At 41.5% G+C, this 12211-nt stretch overlaps 1 protein-coding gene across 5 annotated transcripts in view; it reads left to right on the forward strand.

Annotated features, from left to right (window-relative positions):
* The first annotated feature begins 49 nt into the window (after positions 1 to 49).
* The window catches only part of Cep192 (centrosomal protein 192), an 85117-nt gene continuing 72955 nt past the window's right edge, over positions 50 to 12211 (forward strand). For 2 of the 5 annotated variants that reach the window (XM_006526241.3, XM_011247001.3), the window contains exons 1-6: positions 50 to 182; positions 651 to 821; positions 2985 to 3152; positions 4362 to 4490; positions 7253 to 7401; positions 10072 to 10124. In XM_006526241.3, the coding sequence (XP_006526304.1) occupies positions 2989 to 3152; positions 4362 to 4490; positions 7253 to 7401; positions 10072 to 10124 (495 nt within the window). In that variant the 5' untranslated portion in view covers positions 50 to 182; positions 651 to 821; positions 2985 to 2988. Of the gene's footprint in view, positions 183 to 650; positions 822 to 2981; positions 3153 to 4361; positions 4491 to 7252; positions 7402 to 10071; positions 10125 to 12211 lie in introns of all 5 variants that reach the window. The other 3 variants (XM_006526242.3, NM_027556.1, XM_006526243.3) reach the window with 3 other exon arrangements.

Raw genomic sequence — 12211 nt, forward strand, 5'->3', positions numbered from 1 at the left:
CCTCTTCCCCGAGCCTAGCCCAATCCCGGGCGGGCTCAGAGGCCACGCCCTCGCTTCCTACTGGAGGGAGAGCTCGCGGGCCTCCGGGGCGCGCGCACGCGCACTGCCGCGCCGCGGATCCGCCCCTTTAGCGGACGTTTTCCTGGCGCTCGTGGCTGGCGGATCTTGGGGGTCGTGGCCGGGTGAGGAGGGGTCGTCGATGCGGTGGACTCGGGGGAGAGGGCAAGGCTGTGGCTCCTAGGCGGCGGCGGTGACTGCCCGGCCTGGTGGGGACACGGGCCGGAGGCTGGGCTGCTCTGTGAGATCAGGCGCCGGCGTGTGGCCCAGGCTCCCTGCCCGGGCTTTGGAGCGGCCGCATCCTTGTTCCCTCCGGTCCGGCTAGGGATTGCTCACTTCCCAAGGCCTCTGAGCTCTGTGGTGTTTTCTTCTTGCAAAGTGCTCTGGCGCCTGCTTTGCTGTATGGTGGTGGGTGGTCCTGTCCTGTTGCCTGACTCTGCTTCAGGAAGTAACATTTTTGTTCGCTCTGAGGGGAGGGTTCTTATGTCAATCAGTGTCTGCTAAGCTTCCTGCACACTTACCCCTAACGGCTAATGCAAAATGATAGACTGATTTTACTCTCCCCCCTCCATCTGCTCTGCTCTCGATTTCAGACTTTGTGTCGTGAAACATGAGGTCCCTTCTGACACAGTCGTTTGGAGGCCAGCTGTCTATAGGACAGTGCATTCGTTCGCACTTACCCTTTTGAAGACATGCTTCTGGTATTTTCATTTCGACCGAACCAACTTTTTCTTCAGATTTCAGCGTTGTGGGCGAACTTCACAGTAAGTTTTAAAAAGTTATATACGAAATGGCTACCCAATTTTGACATGTGTCACAGGGTGCCAATAGTTATATGACGATTGCTGGCAATTCAGTGTTTCTGGTTGTACAGCGTGTACTTTTAAAATGTATGTGTGTAACTAAGTACATAGGCCTGTAGTGACTACAGGAAGTAATCTTTTATGTACCCATGAATGTGATTCATTAAATACAAGTAAATCAATGTGTGAAAATTGAAGCCACTATACTCCTTTAAAAAAACAGCAGGAGACATTGCATAGGTGGCTACTTGTTTAAAATACAATAGAATAATAAATAACATTGTATTTTCTTCACAATACATGGTGGATAATGGAATGCTAAGGGAAATTTGTGCGATTTCCTATTTAGGATTTTTTTTTTTAAAGATTTATTTATTATATAAGTGCACTGTAGTTGTCTTCAGACACACCAGAAGAGGGCGTCAGATCTTGTTACAGATGGTTGTGAGCCACCATGTGGTTGCTGGGATTTGAACTTGGGATCTTTGGAAGAGCAGTCAGTGCTCTTAACTGCTGAGCCATCTCTCCAGCCCAGGAATGTTTTAGAAATGTATGTGTTTTATGCATGGATGGGGTTTTTTGTTTTGGTTAGCTTTGGAAATTTGTTATCATTACATGTGTGCATACACATTGCCAGAGGATAACCTGTGGGAGAGAGGATAACCTCTCTCCTCCCATTATATGGGTCCTAGAGATCCATCTCAGGTTCTCAGGCTTGTGTTTTTAGTTAGTTTGCATAAAAAAACAAACAAACAAACAAAAACCTTTAATATAGGACCTTCTTTCTTCTGGCATGGTACTGGCTATGTAGCCCAGGCTGGTCTGAAACCTGAGGCAGTCTTGTCTCAGCCTCCTAGATTGCTAGCATATAAAGGCTAGACTTAGGCAGGATAGTTGGAACCCTTGAGCAGTGGCTCAAAATGTAATGGACAACATGTGCTGGGAGTAAGTACTGGGTCTCAGCTCTAGAGAGGCATTTGAAATTAGAAACATAAGAAGTTGATAACTGATATAGCAGGAGGAATTAGAATCATCAGAGGTACCCATGTATGCCACAGCTCCTTTGTTGTCCTATCTGGGGACAACTTATGGGAGTTGATTATCTCCTTCCACTGTGTGGGATTAAACTTAGGTCATTGGGCTTGACGGCAAGCATCTCTGCCACTGAGCCATCTCACCAGCTCTCAATACCAGAATTGTAAACTTACCCTAAAAGTCATTAGTTTTATACTGTCTTTGCTTTTCTTACTAGTTAAGTTTGTGATTCTTCATATTCCTTCCTCCACTAAACCATGGGTGTCTTAGAGGCACCATGATCATGACAACTCTTTTTTTTTTTTTTTTTTAAAGATTTATTTATTTATTACATGTAAGTACACTGTAGCTGTCTTCAGACACACCAGAAGAGGGCGTCAGATCTTGTTACAGATGGTTGTGAGCCACCATGTGGTTGCTGGGATTTGAACTCTGGACCTTCGGAAGAGCAGTCAGGTGCTCTTACCCACTGAGCCATCTCACCAGCCCATGACAACTCTTATAAAAGAAAATATTTAATTGGGGCTGGCTTGCAGTTCAGAGGTTTAGTCCATTATCATCATGGTGGGAAGCATGGCAGCATGCAGGCAGACATGGTGCTGGAGAAGGAGCTGAGAGTTCTACATCTTGATCTACAGGCAGCAGAGGGACACAGACATTCCAGGTCTAGCTTAAGCATATGAGACATCAAAACTCGCCTCAACAGTGACACACTTCCTCCAATAAGGCCACACCTCCTAACTATGCCACTCCCTAAAGACCAAGCATTCAAACACAAGAGTCTGTGAGGGGCCATTCCTATTCAAACCACCACAGTGGGTAGATCCAACTTGTATTTGTGTGCTCTGTTGGTTATAAGAAGGTAAGTTTAGTGTTTGGGGTGTGTGTTCTTAATTGTGAGGTGGCCAGGGGGTCTGAGGCTTACTTTAGTTAGAGTGTGTGTTAGTAACCATTCTTATTGATGTTACAAAAATCTTGTTTTTGTTTTTTTGTTTTTTTTTTTTTTTAAAGAGACATTGTTCTTTTAATTGTTGAAAGATGTTATGGTAATAAAATATTCAACTTATTTTTCAAATGCTGTTGTTGTAGTGAGATGGAAGATTTCCGAGGAATAGCAGAAGAGTCATTTCCAAGCTTTTTAGCCAATTCACTACTTGGTAATAGTGAGGTTTTGGGAAATGTCACTCTTTCATCAAATTTTGGCTTGCCCATTGCTGTTTCTACACTTGCCAGGAGCAGACCCAGCACTGACAACAGGTAAGACTCACTTGAACAAATATTTTTTTTTCAGGTGTACAAACCCTGCAGTATACTGAGAGGGTAGAGTGTGGGGTGTCTTAGGCCTCTGGCTCCTAGTGCTTCTCTCTGGATAACTGCTATTCTCTTATCCTGCGATTGTGGCAGTCATTGCATCTTGTTTTCCTTTTTTCCTTCATTTCAGTCAGTTTCCTGCTTCCCTAGGTTTGTGTGGTTGCCCTTCCCTGCTAGCTAAGCTTATTCAATGCTTCTGATTTTTGTGTTTCTTTCCCTAGTATTACGGCTTGATCCCTGGGCCGTGTGCGCGCTAAGCAAGCACTTTACCCTTATGTCCCCCCAGCCCTTGCTCTATGATTATGAATTATCTTGTATTCAAATAATTTTAAGTTACTCAGATCAAGTTTCTTATTTTTATTTATTTATTTATTTATTTATTTATTTATTTATTTATTTATTTATTTATTTTCGAGACAGGGTTTCTCTGTATAGCCCTGGCTGTCCTGGAACTCACTCTGTAGACCAGGCTGGCCTCGAACTCAGAAATCCGCCTGCCTCTGCCTCCTGAGTGCTGGGATTAAAGGTGTGGGCCACCTCGCCCAGATCAAGTTTCTTATTTTTAGGAACCAAACCATCTTTTACTTTATTTTATTTTATTTTAATATTTCTTAGTCTAGTTTTATAACCAAGTACATGTTTGGCTTAGTACATTTTATTTCTATTAGTCCACATGTGATATATGTACTTTGTACACATGGTTTCATGTATGATCTTCGAAGTGTGTCAATTCTGATTGTAGTTAAATATCTGACACTATTGAACACCTTCCAATGTAATAATTTAATGAGGGATAGCATTTTGACCTTTGGGATAAAGGGGTTATGGTAACACTGGGGCTTCTGTGTTTTTTTTTATTTGATGGCGGTTAGTTTTATTTTTTAGCCCTATGACATTAGTTAATTTTGAGACAGGTCTCAAGTAGACCAGCCTGGCCTCACATTTACTGTAGCTCAAGATGACTTTGAATTTCTGATCTTCCTGTTTCTACATGGAATTATGAATAAGCCTCTCCTACCATGCCCAGAGTGTGTAGTGTTGGGATCAAACCCAGAGTTTTATGCATAGTGGGCAAGTGCTCTATTGACAGTCCTATACTGTTCTCCCAGCAGCGTTTTAATTGTAAGGAATTTAAATTCTAACAATTTTGTGTAGGTGTCCTGATGTCCAGGAATCATACTTAATTGAAGAGAGGTTTTCAGTTCCTTCTGCATCATCTCCCAGTTGCCAGAGTGACAACCCTGAGCCAAGAGAAAGATTACGACTCAGCTTTCAGGGTGATGAGTGAGTTCTTGCCTTAGACTTGGGGAAAATGGATGATTTTGTCTTTGATTATTACTTCTTAGTGTCTGTAAGAAAGATCTTTCTGTACATCTCTCTTAACTACATTTTTAGCCTTTAAATTTTCTTTTTTCTGATTGTAAATGAAACAGTCATTGAAAAAAGTAAAAATACTGGCAGTTGTTAAGATGACAATGGTAATTATCTGTTAACTAGAGAAGAGACAGATGCTGATTACATTCTCTTCCCTTTTCATTTCTTTCTTTTTTTTTTTTAAATATTACATTGCAGGGGAGGGTGTGTGTGTGTGATGGACATGTGTGCTTGATCATGGAAACATGCCATGGCACATGTGTGGATGTGAGAGTCTATTACTGGAGTCTATTTTTTCTTTCCACTGTACTGGTCCTGGGAAATAGGTTTGGTGGCAAATAACTTTTATCTATTGATTCATCTTGCTGGCCTAGTATGATTTTTGATCTTTCATTTTAGAGGTAAAAATAATTTATACATTTGTGTGCATACACGGATTCTGAAAAACCAGAATCTCTAAAACTAAAGCTTGACTTGACGTTCTTGGTGGTTTTAGTGTAGACAGTCTTGAAGGTTTCTGTTTAACTCTGCATTTTACTATTGGCAAGGTTGAATGAGCTAAGACATTATTCATTACTTTCATTTATATTGTAAATTGCCTCTTGATAGACGTTATAAACATGTTTTCTTTTTAGAAATTATTTAAGCCGGGTGTGGTGGCGCACGCCTTTAGTCCCAGCGCTTGGGAGGCAGAGACAGGTGGGTTTCTGAGTTTCGAGGCCAGCCTGGTCTACAAAGTGAGTTCCAGGACAGCCAGGGCTAAGAGCTACACAGAGAAACCCTGTCTCGAAAACCAAAAAAAAAAAAAAAAAAAAGAAAAAGAAATTATTTGTTTTTCTATTTGTTTACTCATTTGAGACTTTTATGTCGTTTACAGTATTTTTACCCCTGTGCTCTTTTATTAAAGTGAGATTTCCCTGTATTATGTATGAGTGTGCTTTGGTTTAAGCTAGAGGTATTTGATACATGACAGCTTTAATAAAGGGGGGTAGAGAAGAATAGGAAGTAAATTGTAGCTAGGGCAAAGGCTGTGTATGGCAGCATGGCAGGGTCGTTACCTCTTTAACTTGAAGCTCATGGTTTTGTTTTGTTTTTGTTGATCTCCTTATTGAATTTATTTAAGCTTGGCCCTTGGTCTCTATCAGAAGGAAAATTGCTATTAACAAAAAACATTTTCATCTGAATATGAAATTATAGAAAGTTAGGTATGAGAAGAGAGGCAGGAGTAGAAATACAGCTTGTGAAACCTTTATGTCCTGGCTGGTTTTGTGTCGATGTGAGGAGCGGGTGTGGCGGCAGTCCCAAAGGCGCCAGGGACTGCAGCTAAGTCGTATGACTTGCACCTGACTTCCTCATATAAGCCACAAACATCTTGAGAGCTGTGCAGGTGTACCAGGATACCGGTGAATCCATTTTGATGGAGATATGCCCCTGCTGCCCTAATTAGCTGAAGCTGCGTGCCTGGTGAGGTCGTGGCGTGGCCTGCTGTGCGTGGATGGGAACTGAGCGTATATAAGAGTGAGAGGCCCGGGTTAGTGAGAGGATTATTATTAGTGGGAGATATAAACAAGGGAGATATAGAGAAAGAAGAAACAGGACTGAATAAACGTGTGCAGAAGGATCCTGTTGCAGCGGTGTTCTTCCTGGCCAGTTGAGCGCACGCAAGAAGTCGACACAGCTGGAGTTATCTCAGAGAAAGGAGCTTCAGTTGGGGAAATGGCTCCATGAGATCCAGCTGTCAGGCATTTTCTCAATTAGTGATCAAGGGCAAGAGGGCCCATTGAGGGTGGTACCATCCCTGGACTGGTAGTCCTGGGTTCTATAAGAAAGCAAGCCAGTAAGAAACATCCCTCCATGGCCTCTGCATCAGCTCCTGCATCCTGATCTGCTTGAGTTCCAGTCCTGACTTCCTTTAGTGATGAACAGCAATGTGGAAGAGTAAGCTGAATAAACCCTTCCCTCCCCAACTTGCTTCTTGGTCATGATGTTTGTGCAGGCATAGAAACCCTGACTAAGATACTTTATTTCCCGGTCATGTTGGCATACTATAATCCCAGGTAGAAGCAGGAATATCAAAGGTCCAGGCTAGCCAGGCCTTTATGTAAATTCAAGGGCAACCAAGAACCCAGTGAGACCCTCTATCATAACAAAAACAAATAACTACAAAACCTTTATTAATTCAGAGATTTTGTTGTCTTGGCGAACGCTGGTCTAGTATCTGAAAGTATAACTCATTGTTAGGAATAGCTAGGTTTTTAGCTAGGTGTTTGTGGCGCACTTGGGAGGCAAAGGCATGTGGCTCTCTGGGTTCTAACCTGGTCTGCAGAGTCTCCAGGACAGCCAGGGCTACATACAGAAAACCTATCTTGAAAACAGCAACAACAACAACAACAACAAAATAAGTAAGAGAGAGAGAAGAAAGGGAAGTCTGTCTTCTAGGCATAATACTTAAGTGTAAAGAAAAAAAACATTTTTTTTTCTCATGAGAGGCAGGGTGATGGTGATTATTCTCTTTGGAGCTGGGGAACTCTGTGCCACAGAAGCCCACATACTTATCCAGTCCCCAGAATGCATTTCTACGAAGATAGAGTACAGAACTCAATGACAGGTATTTTTATAGATTTACCTAAAGGTAACTAAAATTTTTATCATAATTTTACTCCCTCAAAAAGTTCTGCTCTAAGGAAAAAGAACTACATAGAAAGTCCAGATTTGTCACATGCTCTCATGAAACCAAGAGCAGAAGAGAAGCAAGCTAACGCTGCGTCTGTTCAGGGCCAGAGCCTTCTGGGTGGAGTTTCTCCTCTGCAACAGGTACCAGGTATGGAGTGTTAGAAATTATTTCATGTATACATTTTAATGGTTTTAATTTCCCTGTCCTTTGCTTGGTATCTGTCTTCTGCTTTTATCCTGTGGTAAGCAGTGTTTTGGTTTGTCACGGGCTTTTGTAGAGCTTTCTTGATGAATTTCCTTTGTCTTGGGAACCATGCTGTTGGTAAGTGAAGCACTGTCCTGTTTATTTTTTATTTTTTTTTCAAAGATTTATTTATTATATGTAAGTACACTGTAGCTGTGTTCAGACACTCCAGAAGAGGGGCATCAGATCCCATTACAGATGGTTGTGAGCCACCATGTGGTTGCTAGGATTTGAATCAGGACCTCTGGAAGAGCAGTCAGTGCTCTTAACTGCTGAGCCATCTCTCCAGCCCCCACTGTTCTGTTCATTACAAAGACTCCACTGCTAATATTCCTCACTTTTCCTCCCACCAGATTTTTGTATTAATATAATGGATAAATTAGAAATTCTAAAATAAATTATTATTTCTTAGACAATCAAGTTTATACTTTTTTTTAAAAAAATTTTATACTTTTTTAAATTTTATTTTAAAATAGATAGATAAAGTAGGAAAGCTACAAAGTGTGAGGCTCTGTCAAAGTGTGAAGTGTTGTCAGCAATTACAGGATTCTCCTGCTTGTGGCTCCTGTGTGATACTCTTAATTCTTTCTACTTTTCTTTCCTTGTGCCCCTTTGTGGGTTTTGTTTTTTGTTTTTTTTTGTTTGTTTGTTTTTTTTTTTTTCCTCGAGACAGGGTTTCCATGTATAGCCCTGGCTTTCTTGGAACTCACTTTGTAGACCAGGCTGGTCTTGAACTCAGAAATCCACCTGCCTCTGCCCCCTGAGTGCTGGTATTAAAGGTGTGTGCCACCACTGCCTGGTGCCACTTGTGTTTTTTGAAGACAATTTTGCTATGTACTCTGACTGGCTTTGTACCTTGCTATGTAGCCAAGGCTAGCAATAACTTAAAGCAATCCTCCTGCTTCAGTTTCCTGAATGCCAGGATTGCAGATGTGTCTCACCACACCTATGTTTCCTCTCCTCCCACAACTTGTTCTTTCCCTTTGTGAAAGAACTCAAAACCAGAAATTGAAAACTATATACTTTTGGTTTGCTATAGCAATGATATAAATTGGAGGTATAATTCAGTACTTATAATACCATGATTGAGTGTTAGAAGGTTGATGAGTAATATACATTTATAGTTTGGATAATTTTTAGGTATGTTTGTGTTTCTCCTGATGTAAATTTTCAATTATCTATGAAAATAGAACAGATTAGTATCAGCTACACTTGCAAGCTGTCAAGAAAGTGACAAAACAACCAAAAATGGAAAGATATTTTTCTGTATATAATTACATTATAGTTTATTTATTTAAATTATTTTCTGTATATATTAATTACATATTATATATACAAGGTACTAGTACTAAAAATATATAAAGAACTTTAATATTGAAAAGAGAAATATGCAAAGGGTTTGAGTAGACAGTTCTCTGTAGAAATTTGTATGCAAGGTCCAGTAAACACACAGATTTTTCATAGCATGAGTCATAAGAAAAAAGCAAGCAAAACCATGAGATACTGCTTCATACCCAAAATAGACACATCACAGAGATAGACGGGTCTGAGAGGTGACTCGGGGGTTAGGAGCACTTGCTGTTCTCCCAGGGACCCAGATTGATTCCTCCTACTTCCCTGGCAGCTCACACCCACCCACAACTCCACTTTAAAGAGGCCCAGCGCCTCTTCTGATGTCTGAGGGGACTGCAGATGTGGTGCCCAGACATACAGATAGACAGTCACATAGAATCAAAACAAAAAACAAAAAAAGGAAAAAACAGCAAACATTGTTCAAGAGTTACAGAAACTGAAACTCAAACTTTGATGGTAGAAATGGAAAATGGTGGCTAGGTGTGGTAGCACACACTGTAATCACAGCATGAGGAAGCAGGGTCAGGGGAGTCTCTGCGTTTGAGGCCAGAGAGTCTATAACGCTTAGCTTCCAGAACAGCCAGGACTCCATAGTGAGAGGCCCTGTCTCAAAAACACAAAAACAAAAGCAAACCAATCAAAACAACAACAATGAAGAGAGAGAAAGGAAATGGTGACCTGTTTTGGAAATGAGTTTGACAGGACTTAAAACAATAAAATAGACTAGGATATATACTAATAAGATATATACTAATAAGACTTGTTTTTGTTTGTTTGTTTTTGTTTTGTTTGTTTTTGTTTTGTTTTTTTTGAGACAGGGTTTCTCTGTGTAGCCCTGGCTGTCCTAGAACTCACTTCATAGACCAGGCTGGCCTCGAACTCAGGAATCCGCCTGCCTCTGCCTCCCGAGTGCTGGGATCAAAGGTGTGCGCCACCTCTGCCCAGCCTAATAAGACAAGTTTCTGGAAAACCTTAGTTGGAGAAAGGATTTATTGTAGTTCCTGGTTTCTGTCCACATTTGGCTGGTTGCATTGCTGTAGGCCTGGAGATTCCAAGTCTTTGACTCCTGGTGGGCAGGGATGGATTCTTGTATTATCATCCTGTACTATCTATTCTGTTTCAAGATAAAAAATGTTTAGTTCTTTTATTTGTCACTTTTAAATATGATTAGATTGAAAAATAATCTGTGCCTTCATTTTTTTGTTTTTGTTTCTTTAACAGATTCAGCTCTTGATTTCCACTTAAAATCATGGACAAATCATGAAGAGCACAATGTAAGTTTTTATTATTATCAAATAATATTATTTATTATTAACAAATCATGAAGAGCACAAAGTAAGTTTTCATCATTATCCATTCCTGGGTGCGGGAATGGAGGAAGAGTTTATGTTACACACCCTGCTATGTCGGAAGAAACATTTATATTAAACACACACACACACACACATGATGAGAGAGAGAGAGAGAGAGAGAGAGAGAGAGAGAGAGAGAGAGAGAACGAACGAGAACACACTATAGAAGCTGGTACATAACAGAACTTTTACAGTAAACATGGAAATTTAGTAAGCAGTGCTTGGTGGTATATTCCAATCTTCCTAGCACTTGGGAGGCTGGGGTGTGAAAATTGCTGTGGATTTGAAGCTAGCTTGGGCTATATGGGAAGACTCTGTGTCTTAGTTTCTCTTCCTGCTGCTGTGATAAAAATACCCTTTTAAAATGAGGGGGAGAAAGATTTTATTTGAGTCCACAGTTCCACATTACAGTCCGTTATAACTGGGGATTGACAGTAGCAGGAGCTTGAGTGAGCTGATTGCATCAGATCCATAATCAGGAGCAGAGACCAGTGAGTGCATGCATGCTCCTGCTCACGTTGCTTTCTCTAGGGTTTTTGTTGTTTTGTTTTTGGAGACAAGGTGTCTCTGTGAGGCCTTGGCTGTCCTGGAACTCACTATGTAGGTTGCCTCTGTCTCAAGAGCGCTGGGATTTCTATACTATTTTGGATCCCCTGCTTAGGGAGTGGTGCCACCTACAGGAGGTGGGTCCTTCTGCAATTTATTAATCAAGGTCCTTAAGAGCAGATAACTGGGCTGGTGAGTTGGCTCAGTGGGTAAGAACACTGCTCTCCCGGAAGTCCTGAGTTCAATTCTCAGCAACCACATGGTGGCTTACAACCACTGGTGATAAGATCTGACGCCCTCTTCTGGTTTTTCTGAAGACAGCCACAGTGTACTTACTTATAATAATAAATCTTTGATTTTTAGAGACAGGGTTTCTCTGTATAGCCCTGGCTGTCCTGGAACTCACTTTGTAGACCAGGCTGGCCTCGAACTCAGAAATCCGGCCTGCCTCTGCCTCCTGAGAGCTGGGATTAAAGGTGTGCATCATCACACTTGAAAAAAACAAAACAAAACCCCAGAGACCTACCTCCTAGGTGAGTCTAACTTCTATCAGGTTGAAACACTTATCACCTTCTGCCTTAAAAACAAAGGAGTAGTTTTCCTCTGGTAATGTGGAGATTCAAATATAGTTCTGTCTAGATGTCGTCGTGGACACCTTTGATCCCAACACTCCAGAGGCAGGGGCAGAGGGGCAGAGGGGCAGAGGGGCAGAGGGGCAGAGGCAGGCAGATCTCTACAACTTCATGCTTGTTCTACATATCAAGTTCCAAGCTTACCACATAGTGAGACCCTGCCTCAAAAAATAATAAAAAAATGATAGTTATGGCACTAACCTGTATCTTATGTATTTATTGCACTAGCTGAGCCCATCCTGTATTAATGTAAAATCCCATTGACATGCAATGGTTCTTATCTCAAAATTAGGCACGTTTTGCAGTCAACTCTTAAACTGGTATCCATGGACAAGGAAGTGTTAACTTTTCATTCTGGGACGTGACTGTGTGTGGTAAACTGCGCATGCCCTTTGGTGTTAGCTGGACCTTGGGTCTGAGAGAAGAGAAATAGGTAGTTCTAAATAATGATAGGAAAGATTGCTTGGATTAAGAATATTTATTCCAGCTGGGCGTGGTGTCGCACGCACACCCTTGGTCCCAGCACTCGGGAGGCAGAGGCAGGCGAATTTCTGAGTTGGAGGCCAGCTTGGTCTACAAAGTGAGTTCCAGGACAGCCAGGGCTATACAGAGAAACCCTGTATTCCCCCCCCCCCCAAAAAAAAAGAATATTTATTACAGCTTTTGTAGTGTATTCACTTCCTGTAGCAAGCCTTGTATTGCCCAAATTCAGTTGTGAGGTATGTTGACCATGTTACTGGATTTGTAAGCTGTGGAGGCAGTTCGATAGTGTCCTGCGTTTTAAGGTGGAGCAGGGAAGTAGAGTAGGACAGGAAGGGATGCTACTACTCC

This window comes from Mus musculus, chromosome 18, assembly GCF_000001635.26.
Source record: "Mus musculus strain C57BL/6J chromosome 18, GRCm38.p6 C57BL/6J".
NCBI classification, from domain to species: Eukaryota; Metazoa; Chordata; class Mammalia; order Rodentia; family Muridae; genus Mus; species Mus musculus.